The sequence below is a fragment of the Micromesistius poutassou genome (assembly GCF_964030765.1).
Source record: "Micromesistius poutassou genome assembly, chromosome: 1".
Lineage (NCBI taxonomy): Eukaryota > Metazoa > Chordata > Actinopteri > Gadiformes > Gadidae > Micromesistius > Micromesistius poutassou.
Window position 1 is genome coordinate 5,433,961 of NC_140271.1, and position 15,716 is coordinate 5,449,676.

Genomic DNA, 15,716 nt, shown 5'->3' on the forward strand with positions numbered 1-15,716 from the left:
TCCTCCACCTCCTCCTCTCCTATACATAAGACACATGAGACCTTCCCACTTCAGTTTGAAACAGAGAAACAGAGTTAAAAGGTTTTGACCTGACCTCCATTTTAGACCCATATGGAGAGTGTCAGAGTGTGTCTGTGTGTGTGTGTGTGTGTGTGTGTGTGTGTGTGTGTGTGTGTGTGTGTGTGTGTGTGTGTGTGTGTGTGTGTGTGTGTGTGTGTGTGTGTGTTTCACACCCTGATGCTAGTGGTTAGCTAGGTTAGCTTGGGGTCGAGGGGAGAGATTTATTAATAGCCTGTAATCAGAGCAGATTACTGCCGTTACCCTTTAGGCTAACGCTCACGATGCTCACAAAGCATACATAGGTCAGCTAGGCTAGCGGCTAGCTTCAGACCCGCACTAGTGTGGATGTGGCTTCAGTGCCACACAGCGCTCCAGACTGCAGTAGGGCGCCGCCTGGCGGTCTGTTGTGATGGACCTGGAGGACCAGCCCCCAGCCTCCCGGTTCCTCCTCCGCTGCTGTCAGCCACGTCACCGCCACACACCCGACCTCTGTGGAAGCCCCGGACCCGCTGCGGCTCACAGGAACCCGCCGTCCGACTTCACATCTCAGCGGCTCTGCGACCGTGTGCACCACAAGCCGCCCGTCCGCCTTCGCAGAAGAACCTCAACGCGTATCTACGGTTTACGTTCGTGTCTCGGCTGCGTCTCCTTGATCGTATCAGAAGTTCAGGGCACTTTGTTTGTGCCTGGTCCGAGCCTCTGCAACCAGACACGGACTTGACCGTTGGATTCAGTGCTGCCGAGGGGCCCGACGATTCACCATGAACGTATTTCGTCTCGCCGGTGACGTGTCCCACGTCGTGGCGATCCTCATTCTGTTCCTGAAGATCTGGAGGAGCCGATCCTGCGCTGGTATGTCGGGGGGACGGGGGGGACGGGGCGTCTTGGTTTGGGTCACTCTCGGGCCAGAATCACCACAACCCTGAACGTGTCGTCGTTTATTTCGGTTTCCTACATGTCACCATAGTGTCTAGGCGTGTGCGTGGCTGTGCGCATGTTGTCAGATCCCTGGAGCCTTCGCGTTCCGGCGCAAGGATGATCTGTGTTGATGTTCCGCTGTGCAGCGGGGGGCCTCGGCGCTACGTGGCATAAAGTGACGTTTATCCACCGTGTATTGTCCCGTGTGCCTCTGCTCTTAATGTGTTCATTGGTAACACTGAAAATCTGAATCACACATAGCAGGTTTGATTATTGAGCCTGACGTTTAAACATGTTAGCGACGTATACGTGACGTGTTGACATGTTTTCCCTGCAGGAATCTCCGGGAAGTCGCAGGTTCTGTTCGCGGTGGTCTTCACCAGCCGGTACCTCGACCTGTTCACCGTCTACATCTCCGCCTACAACACCATTATGAAGGTACACACCCTCATGCAAAGTCACACGCAAGTGTATAACACACACTGATTCTTAAACACATGTCATGTACTTAGTAGTTGTGCACTTGAGTTACCTCTCTCTCTCTCTCTCTCTCTCTCTCTCCCTCTCCAGGTGGTCTTCCTCTCTCTGTCCTACGCCACCGTCTACCTCATCTACATGCGCTTCAGGAGCACCTCCACCGCCGAGCACGACACCTTCCGCCTGGAGTTCCTCCTCATCCCCGTGGTGGGACTCTCCTTCCTGGAGAACTACGCCTTCACCCCGCTGGAGGTACTGTTACCACGGAGACCGCCGCCGCCTCGCACGCCCGCTCCAACGCAGACGTGCTCGGACACAGATCATATTGGTCGTCCGTTTGCAGTGGGCACAGGGAAGGTTTTTTGACGTGGCGTTGAAACATGGAATCACACGATTTCCACCCGCCTAAATCAGACGTTAAGAGCAAAGTGGTTGGTTTAAAATATCTACAGCATAGGAAATGAGGGCATTATCATAAGGGTTCAATATGACAGCGTTCTCCGGCCATTAACCTTGTACTATTGTGGCAGCCTTGTTTACCTGGGAAGACGTAATATAATTTACAAGATATTGCTGAAGGTTTGTTTACGGTACTCTCTCTACTTATTGAATGCTTAAAACTCTTTTCAAGGTCTGTACTGTAGTCAGTGTCTTTTTGAGTGTAATTTGCTTGCTGCTCAGTTTGCTTACAAACAAGAAAATCCTTCTGGATTTCAATTTTTTCAACATAAGGTCTGATCTTCTGCTAGTTAGGGGTTAGACAGTACAGTGAGGGGTCATTAAGGAGCAGGTAGTGGTTAGACAGCACAGAGACAGGTCATTAAGGAGCAGGTAGGGGTTAGACAGTACAGAGACTGGTCATTAAGGAGCAGGTAGGGGTTAGACAGTACAGAGACAGGTCATTAAGGAGCAGGTAGGGGTTAGACAGTACAGAGACAGGTCATTAAGGAGCAGGTAGGGGATCACAGGTGGGCGTGTCCACCTAGATGTGTGATGGATAGATGAGCAACGTTTGCTACGGTCCACTGGGTAGGCTGGTGGACTGATCTATCCAGCACACATCTAGGTGGACACGCCCAATTGTGATGTCATAAGGTGCAGATTTCCAAAACGGCTTGTAACAGCTAATCACCCTCACACCTGGTGTCACGTCACGGGACCTCTAAGGGGCAGGTAGAGGCTAGGGTGCTACAGGCAAACCCTCAACCCCCCCACCCGTCTCTCCTCTCCAGATCTTGTGGACGTTCTCCATCTTCCTGGAGGCGGTGGCCATCATGCCCCAGCTATTCATGATCACCAACACGGGCGAGGCCGAGTCCATCACCACCCACTACCTGTTCTTCCTGGGTCTGTACCGCGCCCTGTACCTGGCCAACTGGGTGTGGCGCTACCACACCGAGGGCTTCTTCGACCAGATCGCCGTGGTGTCGGGCGTCGTCCAGACGTTCTTCTACTGCGACTTTTTCTACCTGTACATCACCCGCGGTGAGACGGCGCTCAGCGTGCGCCAGGGGGGAGTGGGAGCTCAGTGGGAGGTCTGCTGGATACTGGGACCAGACCACTTCGGCTTTAATGCGGAAGAAGATTCTCTTCCCTGTTATGCTAAAGGACCAGATTATTCATGATATATGTTTATTTTTAATATTGTAAATAGGTTAAGGATAAATTATTATTAATGTCATATAACTGAAATATACTTCATTGTGAATTCATATGCTCTTTAATAATCTGTATATAGTAATATTCTATTTTTAATAATGAAAAATTCCTCATGGTTTCTTCTTCTGTGGTTTCTTCTTCTCAGTCCTCCGAGGGAGCGGGAAGATGGGGCTACCTATGCCCATCTAGATGGACCCCCCCCACCACCACCCCCCCATCTCCACCCAGCACCCCCCCTCCACCCCCACCCTCCCCCCACCACCACCACCCTCCCACCTCCACCCAGCACCCCCCCCCCCACCACCACCCTCCCCCCACCACCACCACCACCACTCTCCCTCCACCACCACCACCACCACTCTCCCTCCACCACCACCACCACCCTCCCCCACCACCACCACCACCCTCCCTCCACCACCACCCCCCCCACCCCCAGCAATGGATCAGTGCCTTGATGAGTGGCGGGCCATGCCTCTGATGTCTTAACTGTGTGTGTGTGTGTGTGTGTGTGTGTTTCAGAGTGAGTGTGTGAGTGTGTTTGGATATATTTTGTTACCGAAGTGACAACAGCTGTGTGTGTGTATGTATGTATGTATGTGTGTTTCAGTTTGAGTATTTGCGTTGATATATTTTGTTAAGCTGTAACAGGTGTGATTGTGTGTCTGTGTAGAACTTTGAGTGTTAAACCTCATTTCATCACTTTTATAGGCCGTTTCCTCCCCTAACTTGCCATCTGTGTCCATAGAGACAACTGAGAGCAGTAAAAAATTGTTTTGAAGAATAGGAGATATAAAGACTTTAATACCAAATTGTTGATAAAATGATTTCATGATTTACCTGACGTGTAAAGTATGTCGAGATTTTATAAGTGTCAATTTTGTCACAAGTATGTTACTTACATTTTTTTAATGTTCGTACATTTTTCATGCTTAACTGCCAACACTAAACTGTATTTCGTGAAAACCAACATTGTCAACACAATCCTTGAATTGCCTCAGATTGAGTTTGAACTATGACCCTGTGTGTGTGTGTGTGTGTGTGTGTGTGTGTGTGTGTGTGTGTGTGTGTGTGTGTGTGTGTGTGTGTGTGTGTGTGTGTGTGTGTGTGTGTGTGTGTGTGTGTGTGTGTGTGTGTGTGAGTGAATGCGTGCGTGCGTGTGAATGTGTGCGTACGTGTGCGTGCGTGCGTGTATGTGTGTGTCTATTATATTCACCTGGAACTAAACAAATGGACTTGTGTTCTTCAAGATGGACACTGTATTAACAAGGTGTGGTTGAGTTGTGACACACCAGGATGTCACACACAAACCAGGTACACAAACAAGGATACCCGACGTGCTTTAGTTAAGTCAAGCCTCGTTAACAAGCTGGTGAAAGTGGTTTTGTCTTTGAGGAAAGGACGGCTATGATCTAACCAGGGTGAATAGTAAGCAGTGAACAGGATGCTTACGTCATGAAATGTCAATGTTTACTACTTCAGCCTGTTTGCTCAATTTCTCAAATCACATTGTCCACATAGCAGAGAATCTCAGAAAGCATGTTTTAATTCAAATCTATCCCCTTCCTTATGAGGGGAGATGCGTTGTGATTGGTTCACTCTGTCAGCGGGGGTCAGTCCAACCAATTATGAAACAGTTGGGACCTTAACCTGTAGCCAAGCCTACTCTCTATTCACCTGTGACACAAGTGTGATGGATAGCTCACCTTCCTCATGGACTGGTAGGCTGGAGTTGATCTGTCCAATCATTGACTGTAAGAAATATGGACATGGTGTCCATGAAACAATAGATTTCACTTTACTGGCACTGCCATTATGTGAGATCTTTTGCATCCAGCAGCTTAAACAATATTTGGCACATTGAGGGCAGGAATTGAATGGCCTGCATGGTAAGCATATGTCCAAAACTCATTATAATTTTCTTAATTTCTTGATTAAATAAAAACTGGACCAGGAACTATCTGATAGAAACAGAAAATAGAGTAAACGTATTGTGCAGTTCATCGAACAAGTTCATTTTTCTATTAACTTTGAACTGAACTTAACATATTTTCAACTAAAAAACTTTTTTTTAAAAACTAAAAAAGATTTTGTGACATTCTGAATTGATGCTTAGGTCCAGATGACATGTATATTAAATAGAGTTACTGTCTGAGTTGTGATGAATGAAACGTGTACAAATAATATCCACAACAATTTGAGATTGTAGTGATGGGCAGCAGGTAAAAGAGTTTTTCTTCAGTTTCTAAAAAAAACTGTTAATGAACTGAACATGAACTAGTTCAAAACTGAATTGGTGAACTATGAACGTGAATTTATTTATTTGAACTGAACTTTGAACTAGTTCATGTGAAGGGTGAACTTGCACAACACATCACTACTCATTGTCCCCATTAACTGAGAATGCTGGTGGATATTTCTGCCACAACCACCTTTAGCCACAAGAGGAACCACATGTTGGTCCCTTCTGCCAGGGATTCACAAACCTTGGAACTCTGACTGGACAACCCTGTGTTCTCACCGTTGGTCCAAAGTCCACCTAGACATTCCTCAACCCTCCTCTTCAGCGGCCATGGCGGTCATGGCAGCGGTCACTTGACCACTATGATGATGCGATGTCTGGTTGTAATATAGAGGTTCCTTTAAACTGCAGAATGAGTTGGTCCCAGAGTCAGTGTGAGGGTTGATCACTTCTGTGTCAGTGTCTTGCGGTGTTTGAATAAGACCCTCCCCCCCTCCCTCACGGCCCCGCCCACCACTCTGGCCGCCGAGGTGATTGACATTGGCGTGGTTGCCATGGTACCGACCTTCTTCAAGGTCTTTCCTATCCCAGGCCTCTTCCCCGCTGGCCCCGCCCCCTTCTCTAATAGCCCTGCCCCCTCCGCTGCTCCCCTCCCCACCGCCGTCAGAAGCTCAGCCCAGAATTCTCTCTCCTCCTTCCGCCTGGCTGCCTCCTCCTCTCTCTTCCTCTCTTCCTCCTCCTCCCTCCTCCCTCTATCATCCACGCTTCTCCATCTCCTCTCCTCTCCCCTCCTTTCCTCTCTTCCTCCTCTCCTCAGCTCCACCTCCTCTCTTCCCCCTCTCCTCATCTCCTCCTCTCCCGGGTCCTCACAGCTTTTTTCTCCTCCCAGAATCCTCTCCTCCTGCACCTCCCTCTCTGCATCCCGGAGCATCTCGTTGCTATAGAAACCACCAGCGTTCTCCTCCACCATCCTCTCCACCTTCTCCAGGAGCTCCTGCACCTGGTCCTGCGCCTGCTCCTGCTCCTGCTCCTGCTCCTGCTCTCCTCCCCTGTTCTCCAGGAGGTGCCACCCACCACGGCAGCTCCCCGCAAACTCCCTCAGCTCCTCGCTCTCCTCCAGGAAGTCCTCGGGCCGGTGGCCCCGCAGCCCCTCCTCCCCCCAGGTGAGGAGGAGCAGGGTGAACTCGAGGGCCCGGGGCCCCAGCACGGCCCTCAGCCAGCCCAGGGCCCGTCGCTCCTCCTGGGTGTAGCGCTGGCCCAGCCGCAGGGTCAGCAGGAGGGCGTGGGGGCCCGGCGCGGCCGGGCCCCGCAGGCCCCGGAGCAGCTCCTCCGTCACCTCCCGCGGGGAGAGGTCCGTGTGGAAGAAGCCGGGCGTGTCGGTCACCGCCAGGCTCCGCCCCATCACGGCGCCGCTGTGCGTCTGGCAGCGGCGGGTGACGGAGTGGGTGGAGGCGGCGGAGGGGAAGGCGGAGCGGCCCAGGAGGGTGTTGCCGCTGGCGCTGCGGCCCGAGCCCGTCCGGCCCAGCAGAAGCAGACGCAGCGCCGGGCGGCCTGGGGAGTGTCCAGACAGCCAACATGTTGACCGCAGGTACTAGCTATGAGCAGTGTTCATAACAGACACACACGGCCTGTGCACATCTATATGAATATATTCACAATACGTTTCAATAAAGTGTATTTTATACTGTGTACGTTTCCTTTAAAACATAGTTTTTTGTTGTTAATGATGTTATTCACTACGATTTCTAAGATAGCTTGACTGTCAAGTTGTGATTTCATTGATGATTTCGTTGCAAAGTATAAATAAACAAATATTCTTGTCTGTATTTTCTCAACAAAATATAAATAGTTTCTCAGCATACACTGAAAGGCTAGATCGGATTATTTCACGGTCAACATACCCTCTGATGACGCAGCAGAATCCAATGACGACATTGTTCAGCGTTATGGAAATATCGTCACAAACAGCGCCATGTTGGAATTAGCAGTCAGATTTGCATGCGTTTAAGAATAAACAGTCTGCGATTCATTGCTATGTTAAAACAATAACACAGCATTATGGATGGACCTGTTCTTCTGCAGCATCCGTGACGTGGTACGCGTCGATCCCGCGCATGCTCGGCTTTATCCGGTGGACTTCACTCGCTCATCTCCGTAAAGCAGATAGGCCTATAAATATCTCACCCCTCGTCCCTTACAATCTAATGTGAAGTTGTATAACTTGTTCATGCATTTCAACATCGACATTTGATGGTACTATGGCGAACTATCTAACTTATTAATTATAATCGGATGATTAATTTGTGAAAATGAAAGCATATAGCCTCGACTTATAATTTTCTTATTGCGATACATTAGAACAAGGACGTTATTATCATCATTCCAAAAAAAAACTGGCTCAGAACAACATTTATTTTTATGATGAGAAAACAATGAGTTTTTAAAACATGTAGTAACAGGAAAAGTTGAAATAAAGGGACAATAGACTCAGGGAATGACAGAAGGCCAAACCCCTGCTGGTTGGTTTCTTAATGAAAAGGTTTGTTGATTTTGGTTGGCGTAAAACAAATGCCATTAATTAAAAACGATGAGGTTCAAGGTTATCAATAACTGATAACTAGTTACTGTTCCACGATGTGACAGCAGAATGTATGACTATTATATATTGTTTTATATGCTCCACATTGTTAAAGTAGGCTGCATCTAGTTAATCAGCAAAGGCTATTGTTTTAGGTAGTCTTCTGCTAGTCCTCACAACACATGAAACCTCTAGGCCTACTCATCATAGTTATACGTTGCTTGTAACCAGGATATCTAAGGGATTGCATGTTGAGCAAAAAAAAAGTAAAGCAAAAGTACAAGAAGTTACAAGAAGCTAAAAGAACAGACAATAACTGTAGGGGTAAAACAATGAGTTACAGACCCCTTAACATAACCCTCAGCACAGGATACACCAGAGCAGTAGAAACACTCATACTAAACTGATAGTGCAGATATAATAATGTTCTAGAACAGTTTTCACTGCTTCTCCATCTCAGGCCTGGACAACCTAAGTCCTGGTTGGTCGTCTATAGACAGAAGAATGCAGCTGTTGACCAACAAACTAACTCCTGTCTGCTTGCGCGCTGTTTGCTCTTGTTTGTATGAAATTCCCTAACCCTAAGCCTAAATCTAACCCTAACCCTAACCCCAACCCTAACCCCAACCCCAACCCTAACTCTAACCCTAACCCTAACCCTTAACCCTAAGCCTAAACCTAACCCTAACCCTAAGCCTAACCCTAACCCCTAACCCTAAGCCTAAACCTAACCCTAACCCCAACCCTAACTCTAACCCCTAACCCTAACCCCAACCCCTAACCCCAACCCTAACTCTAACCCCAACCCTAACTCTAACCCCTAACCCTAACCCCTAACCCTAAGCCTAAACCTAACCCTAACCCCAACCCTAACTCTAACCCCTAACCCTAACCCCAACCCCTAACCCCAACCCTAACTCTAACCCCAACCCTAACTCTAACCCCTAACCCTAACCCCAACCCCTAACCCTAAACCTAACCCTAACCCCAACCCTAACCCTAACCCTAAGCCTAACCCTAACCCTAACCCTACCCCTTGAACCAGGAGAACAGACACACATTGAACCACCAGATAACGGCCATCAAAGCCGTCCCTAAGTCCCCCTCATCTCCATGGAGATCCCTGAACGTTATTGTTTTAATGATCAAATATACAAACATATAAACTGACTAGAACTTATTACATATGAGATTGAGCGATCCGTAAATATAATAAACCTATTAATTATAATCTCCTTTTCATATTATTACTTCTGTCATTGATGGTCAACTCTGTCGACGTGTCAAGTACTCCATACATATATATGTATTTATATATAGTATAAATGTAGTATATAATATAGTAAGTATCACATGATGGAGATTATCCAGGATATACTGGAAAGAATACATGGGGAAATATTTTTCCGTTTTAACTATTGCATTAAAAAGAGTCCCATTGGAGAAGTAAAACCAACTAGTGCTACAAATGTGCCAAGGAATGAAGTCCAGCGTCTTTACGAAGTGAAACACGGCCCAACCCGTCTACCTCTGTGGTGTCAGCGTCTGAACGGAGGGCCTGTGACTGACGCAGAACGAGTGATCGTGGCGGAGGAGGGTGGCGGTTGGGCGGGGCAGCTCTTCTTCAGTCCTCCGTTGGGAGGTCAGAGGTCATCAGGAGCTCTCGTGAGACGAGGTCACCCACTCTACCTGACCTCGCCCCGCGACCAGCGGGCCTGTCCTCTGGCTGTCACTAGCCTCCGGCGACCCCGGGCCCCCCAACGCCGCCGCCCCCTGCAGCGCCGTGTCCTCCCAGCATCCCCCTGGGGCGACCGTCTCCGTGGCGATGTGGTTGTCGTAGGCGTCGGGCAGCGAGGTGCTGGCCGCCTCGTGGCTCAGGTCCAGGCCGTCCAGGGGGAAGTAGGCCCCGGGCTCGCCGATGCCCAGCCCGAAGCTCTGCAGCATCTCCATCATGGAGGGCGTGGAGCCGTCGCCCGGCATCGTCTCCTCCTCGATGAGGCTGAGTGTGGGCAGGATGTCCACCAGCTCCGCCATCTCCATGGGCTCCAGGACCTCGCTGATGCTGTGGGGGTGGGCCTGCTCCGTGGAGAAGGGCGGGGCGGCGGGGGCCACCAGGCTGTCGTAGCCCGCCTTGGGCTCCGTCAGCGCCGGCTCCGTCAGCCCCTGCTGCAGCAGAGAACCTCCGCCACCGCCGCCGCCCAGCTCCGTCTGGTCCAGCTGGGCGCTGATGTCCACGGGGTAGCCGCCCTTGGCCACGCCCTCCAGCAGCGTGCTGATGGCCTGCTGTGGGACCAGGAGCCCGGGTGCTGCGGGACCCGCCTCGGGGCTGACGAGAGCTGGGGCGGCCCCGACCAGACCCCCCGGACACACTAGGAGACGTTTAAAGAGTTGAGCTCTTACTGCTCTAGCCCTCACGTTGTGCCTGACCATGACCTTTACAGGTCCCACGACGTGCCACCAGGTGTGAGTGTGATTGGCCGTTACAAGCTGTTTTGAAAATCTGTCCCTTATCACAGGTGGGCGTGTCCACCTAGATGTGTGCTGGATAGATCAGTCTACCAGCCTACCCAGTGGACCGTAGCAAACGTTGCTCATCTATCTGTCACACATCTTGGTGGACACGCCCACCTGTGATGTCATAAGGGGCAGATTTTCAAAACGGCGTGTAACGGCTAATCACGGGACCTTTAACCTTTTGACGGCAATCTGGTAGCACTAAAACAGACCTCTGGCCGGCCTCACTGGTTTACTGTCTACTGTTGAGTCATTTGACGCACTCAATAGAAGCAACGTGCAGTGAGTTCAAACGTCATTAAGGAGCAGGTAGGGGAATAGGGGGCATCTGGATCTTGTATCTTTGTATCGATGAATGGTTAAAGATCCACCGCGATACATTTTCCTTTCCCTGCTCTGTGACTTCCTGTCGACACATAACGTTTTCACACTTCTCCTGTACACCAGTTGCCACCTGGTGGACAGGTAAGGAAACACATGGAGAGACATGAATATCATTACAGTCAAGAAAGGTCAAACAAAATCGAATTTGCTGTATTTGCATAGACTGTCAAACACAAGATTCCTGACAGGGTACTATATAGTGCCTGAGATGGGAGTCGCGATGAGGCGAGATGCAGTCTTTCACCAGGTGTTGTCGACCAATAGCAGGCAGCGGCGTATTGGGGGGGCGTGTGGAACACGTTTGACAATTTGTGCCAGGTACTCTGCACACACTACGGCGATAGAATCCCCCCTTTGGCGTTTAGATTTAGGTTAGCAAACCAGTCACCATGTCAGCACGCCCATGCCCGAGAGTTCACCTAGACTCTGCATAGCCATTCAGTCCCTTATTTGTCTGTTGCACTATTGTTTGTTGTACGTCCTGGCACTTAATGAACGCACTTAATGCACGTTGTATTCACTCATTGTACTTAATTGTGTACTTAGTTGTGTAGCATCTGCAGTAGCTAGCTATCACTGCTGTATACGGGGATTGGGGTCAGCCTGGCGATTGTTGGTTCTATGGACGTCTTTACTGCACCGACGGAGATATATTGTTTCACTTCTTATGACAAATGTACTTATTGTAAGTCGCTTTGGATAAAAGCGTCTGCTAAATGCCCTAAATATAAATGAGAGGCGGTCTGTGGCCCCCGGGCGGCGCGGTGTCCCCCGGGCGGCGGCGTGGCGGACGGTACCTGTGATACCCGCCATGGTCCTCTGGGGCTGAAGGCGTGGCGGCCAGAGGCAGCGTGCCGTTAGACTCTCTTCTTCCTCCTCGGTGTCTGGGCACGGGGGGGGGTCCCCGCCCATCACCAGCCCCAGCGGCACCGCGCCCACCCACTGGCGCGAGCGCACGCACTGCAGGCAGTCCATGATCCACCGGGAGTCCCGCCACACGCCGTCCAGTCGCTGGAGCAGGTAGGGGTTAGACAGTACAGAGACAGGTCATTAAGGAGCAGGTAGGGGTTAGACAGTACAGAGACAGGTCATTAAGGAGCAGGTAGGGGTTAGACAGTACAGAGACAGGTCGTTAAGGAGCAGGTAGGGGTTAGACAGTACAGAGACAGGTCGTTAAGGAGCAGGTAGGGGTTAGACAGTACAGAGACAGGTCATTAAGGAGCAGGTAGGGGTTAGACCAGTGGTTCTCAAACTTTTTCGGTCACCCCCCACTTTGGACAAGGGGGGATGTTCAAGCCCCACCTGCCCCCATCGCCCCAACACAACGCTAACGAAATACGCCAAGCTTAACATCTCCACATTTATTGAAGTAACATCAAGTTACATCATGTTGTATCTAAATTCTAACTCAATAACATCAAATAACAGCAAGTTCAACAACAAGAGAAAATAAAAGTGCAGCTGTGTCATGACTTGTACCAAGTTCAGAAAAAGAGAAAATAAAAGTGCCACTTTGCAATCTGTTAAAAAAAAAAAAAAGACGAGCAATGCATTTGGCAAGACAGGTGAGCAATTGAACTCATGAGACCTATACCTGCATGAGTGGCTGCAAAGCTGCAAGCTTAAAATGTTCAAATGTAGGCCTATTTCAAATTTTAAAAAAAATCATTATTAGTGACACATCTACAAAATATGCGAGCAGCGCCCCCCCCGGCCGAGAAGAGAGCTGGAGTGTCAGCGGACACGCTATGGGACGGGGAGGATTCCAGTGACGAGGCTCTGAATCGGGACGAAGCTGCTGCTCGATTACAACACCTAAAGACGACTCTGTCGGTGTGTGATCGCGGTGGCGAGAAGCACGGTCGTTCGTTTCCCAATATCGCTCAGATGGACAGATTTATCCTCGCCACCCCTGCTCAGTGCGTCCCGCGCAGCAAGTGAGCGAGACTTCTCCGGTGCTGGATCTGATATTCAGGTCGGATGTGGTTTTAAGTTGTGCGGGTATAAGGACGGGTGCGGGTTTGCAACATGAGAGGCGTGCAGGACTCTGCTCTGCTCACCTCTCTCTCCGTCCCGCTCTGCCTCTGGCTCACACACGCTCCCCCCCCGGCCCCCGCTCTTCTGCTCGCGTCACTTTTTTAAATCCCCTTCAGCGAGAAACATGTATTTGCCACATCTTGCTCCGACTGTTTTTGACTGACTAATTTTAAAATGTTTAGCTACCCTGGCCTACAGGCAGGTTAACGAGCACAGCGACGCGGCGCCCCCGATGTAGAATGACGACAGCACTTATTTTATAGCATGTATATATCTTATAGCGACATTCTGCTTGAAAATACGAGATATGACTTTTGGTCCATATCGCCCAGCCCTACTGTCAAGCTTTCACTCCTACCATAAGAAATGTGGAGTTTTCAGTGAAATTTCCTCCCGTTTGTCGCGCCCCACCTGTCACGTCTCTGTTCCCCACCAGTGGGGCGTGCCCCACACTTTGAGAACCGCAGAGACAGGTCATTAAGGAGCAGGTAGGGGTTAGACAGCACAGAGACAGGTCATTAAGGACACACACACACACACACCTGAGAGAGCTGGAGATGTGTGTAAGGCGTTCCCGGGCGTCCTGGACCTCCTGCGTGTCCATCGCCTCACGCAGCGCCTGCTGGGCCAGCTGGGAGTCCAGCTCCAGACGCACCCAGGCCTGGCAGTACTGGCACACGAAGTCACGCTCGTACGTCCAGAAGTGGACTGCAGGAACACACACACTATCAGTACTAGCACTAGTGTGTATATCAGTGTGTACATCAGTGTGTACATCAGTGTGTATATCAGTGTGTACATCAGTGTGTATATCAGTGTGTATATCAGTGTGTACATCAGTGTGTATATCAGTACTAGCACTAGTGTGTATATCAGTGTGTATATCAGTACTAGCACTAGTGTGTATATCAGTGTGTGTACCAGTATATCAGTACTAGTACCAGGGTGTATATCAGTGTGTATATCAATGTGTGTACCAGTATTTCAGAACTAGTACTACCAGTGTGTATATCAGTGTGTGTGTACCAGTATAGAAGTCCTAGTACTAGTAATACCAGTGTATAAGTCCTAGTACTAGTAATACCAGTGTGTATATCAGTGTGTGTGTGTGTGTGTGTGTGTGTGTGTGCGTGTGTGTGTGTGTGTGTGTGTGTGTCGTCACCTACTGAGTTCAAAGACCTGCAGCGGCAGCGTGAGGCCGGGCTCCTTGGCCCCCGGCAGCGGCCAATAGGAGGAGCTGAAGTCCTCGCTGGGCGGCAGTAGCAGCAGCATGGACAGCTGCTCCCGAACTCCAGCAGCTCCCGCATGTACACACCATACTGGTAGGCCTGGTAGAGAGAGAGAGAGAGAGAGAGAGAGAGAGAGAGAGAGAGAGAAAGAGGGAGAGGGGAGAGAGAGAGAGAGAGAGGGGGGGGGGGGAGAGAGAGGGGGAGAGAGGGAGTAGAGAGAGAGAGAGGGAGGGGGGGAGAGAGAGAGAGAGAGAGAGAGAGAGAGAGGGGGGGGAGTAGAGAGAGAGAGAGGGAGTAGAGAGAGAGAGGGAGAGTAGAGAGAGAGAGAGGGGGGGGGTAGAGAGAGGGGGAGTAGAGAGAGAGGGGGGGAGAGAGAGAGAGAGAGAGAGAGAGAGAGAGAGAGAGAGTTGACGTGTGAGTGTGAGTGTGACATAATATAATATGATGTAAGACCTAAACTCGACTCGAACATGGGATGTGTTCCATTTGTCAGCCTTGCTCCCTCATTCCCTATTCCCTATAAAGTGCACTATTGAGTAAAAGAGTGTAAGATAATTCCGCACTTGAAATACATCATGTGATGTGTATTGGTCTCACAAACAAGCCGGTATGAGTTAGATGTCGCCCTTTCACAGATCATTTGTATAAACATATATGTGGTGACATCAAAAACTGCTTCACTGCTGCATCGTGGAATATAGTGCAGAAATGTGTGTGCACAGCTGTACACTGACTTTATGGTGCATGGTGGGTAGTCAGTACCTGCACTACAATAAAGGGAACCAGTTTGTACTCATTTCACAATTTCTACACCACAAAATGGTCACACTCTAAAAAAGTGCAATATAAAGGGCATGTAGACAAAGCCGGTGTGGCTGAGCGTGGGTGTAGTTCCCGTGTCACCCTGTAGAGGGGGATGCTGAACGTGGGTGCCGTTCCCGTGTCACCCTGTAGAGGGGGATGCCGAGCGTGGGTTGCAGTTCCCGTGTTACCCTGTAGAGGGGGATGCCGAGCTTGGTCAGCAGTAGTGTGACGGCGGCTCTCAGGGAGCGGACAAAGTCCACCAGCCCGCTGCTCTCTAATTGGCCCTCGTCATCGCCAATCAAATTCTGGATGCTCCCATTGGTCGTGCTGAACACATGACTCTGGAGCCACGTCCACTCCTCTCTGTCGTCACAATCAGAAGAATATGTTACGGCCCGGCTGTTCAACAGTGTTCATATTAGATTTGATATATTTTGATACATATTAGGTTTGATGTTCAGATCTCTATGACTACGGTCGCCGTGGTGAACCTGGAGACGTGTGCGTTGTGGCGGACGCGGGTGTGGCAGAGCAGGCTGGGCAGCCTCTGGGGGACCAGGACTCTGATCTGGTCCACGGAGCTGCAGAGCTTCAGGATGCCCACGTAAAGACCGGCCTGAGGCCTCTGGAGCTGTGTCTGTGGTAGGACAGCTTCTCCTGGGGGGGGGGTACAGAGGGAGAGGGAGTGGGGGAGAGAGAGATACAGAAAGAGAGTTCAGGGAGGGAGAGAGGGAGAGGGGAAGAGAGATACGAGAGATGGGGAGAGGGGAGATAGAGATACATACAGAGAGAGGGTTGGAGAGAGGTGGTAGGGAGA

General features: G+C 50.2%; 2 protein-coding genes and 1 pseudogene across 3 annotated transcripts in view; 1 reads left to right on the forward strand and 2 right to left on the reverse strand.

Annotated features, from left to right (window-relative positions):
* Positions 1–558: 558 nt before the first annotated feature.
* kdelr3 (KDEL endoplasmic reticulum protein retention receptor 3) lies at positions 559–3,392 on the forward strand. The gene is made up of 5 exons (XM_084488927.1): positions 559–912; positions 1,316–1,416; positions 1,549–1,707; positions 2,688–2,940; positions 3,260–3,392. Exons 1-5 carry the CDS (start codon positions 822–824, stop codon positions 3,301–3,303), a joined length of 648 nt encoding a protein of 215 aa, XP_084345053.1. The 5' UTR covers positions 559–821; the 3' UTR covers positions 3,304–3,392.
* Positions 3,393–5,798: 2,406 nt separating this feature from the next.
* Positions 5,799–7,288, reverse strand: LOC311382184 (GTPase IMAP family member 9; the record flags this gene model as incomplete). Its single annotated transcript, XM_084488504.1, has 3 exons — positions 5,799–6,065; positions 6,261–6,904; positions 7,255–7,288. The coding sequence occupies 3 exons, from the start codon at positions 7,286–7,288 to the stop codon at positions 5,799–5,801; spliced, it is 945 nt and encodes a 314-aa protein (XP_084344630.1).
* A 1,741-nt stretch (positions 7,289–9,029) lies between these two features.
* The window catches only part of LOC311382200, an 8,215-nt pseudogene continuing 1,528 nt past the window's right edge, over positions 9,030–15,716 (reverse strand). Inside the window, exons 2-7 of the transcript XR_014684314.1 lie at positions 15,391–15,556; positions 15,088–15,262; positions 14,033–14,194; positions 13,409–13,574; positions 11,627–11,840; positions 9,030–10,300 (exon numbers count right to left, since the gene is read on the reverse strand). The product of XR_014684314.1 is annotated as an uncharacterized misc_RNA (transcript). The remainder of the gene's footprint in view (positions 10,301–11,626; positions 11,841–13,408; positions 13,575–14,032; positions 14,195–15,087; positions 15,263–15,390; positions 15,557–15,716) is intronic.

What these genes read in the sequence shown, in the direction of transcription:
- kdelr3 (XM_084488927.1), top strand. Translation starts at nt 822, where the DNA reads ATGAACGTATTTCGTCTCGCCGGTGACGTGTCCCACGTCGTGGCGATC. An exon ending in CCTACAACACCATTATGAAG is followed by an intron (nt 1,417 to 1,548) that starts GTACACACCCTC and finishes CTCCCTCTCCAG; the next exon opens with GTGGTCTTCCTCTCTCTGTC. An exon ending in CTACCTGTACATCACCCGCG is followed by an intron (nt 2,941 to 3,259) that starts GTGAGACGGCGC and finishes TCTTCTTCTCAG; the next exon opens with TCCTCCGAGGGAGCGGGAAG.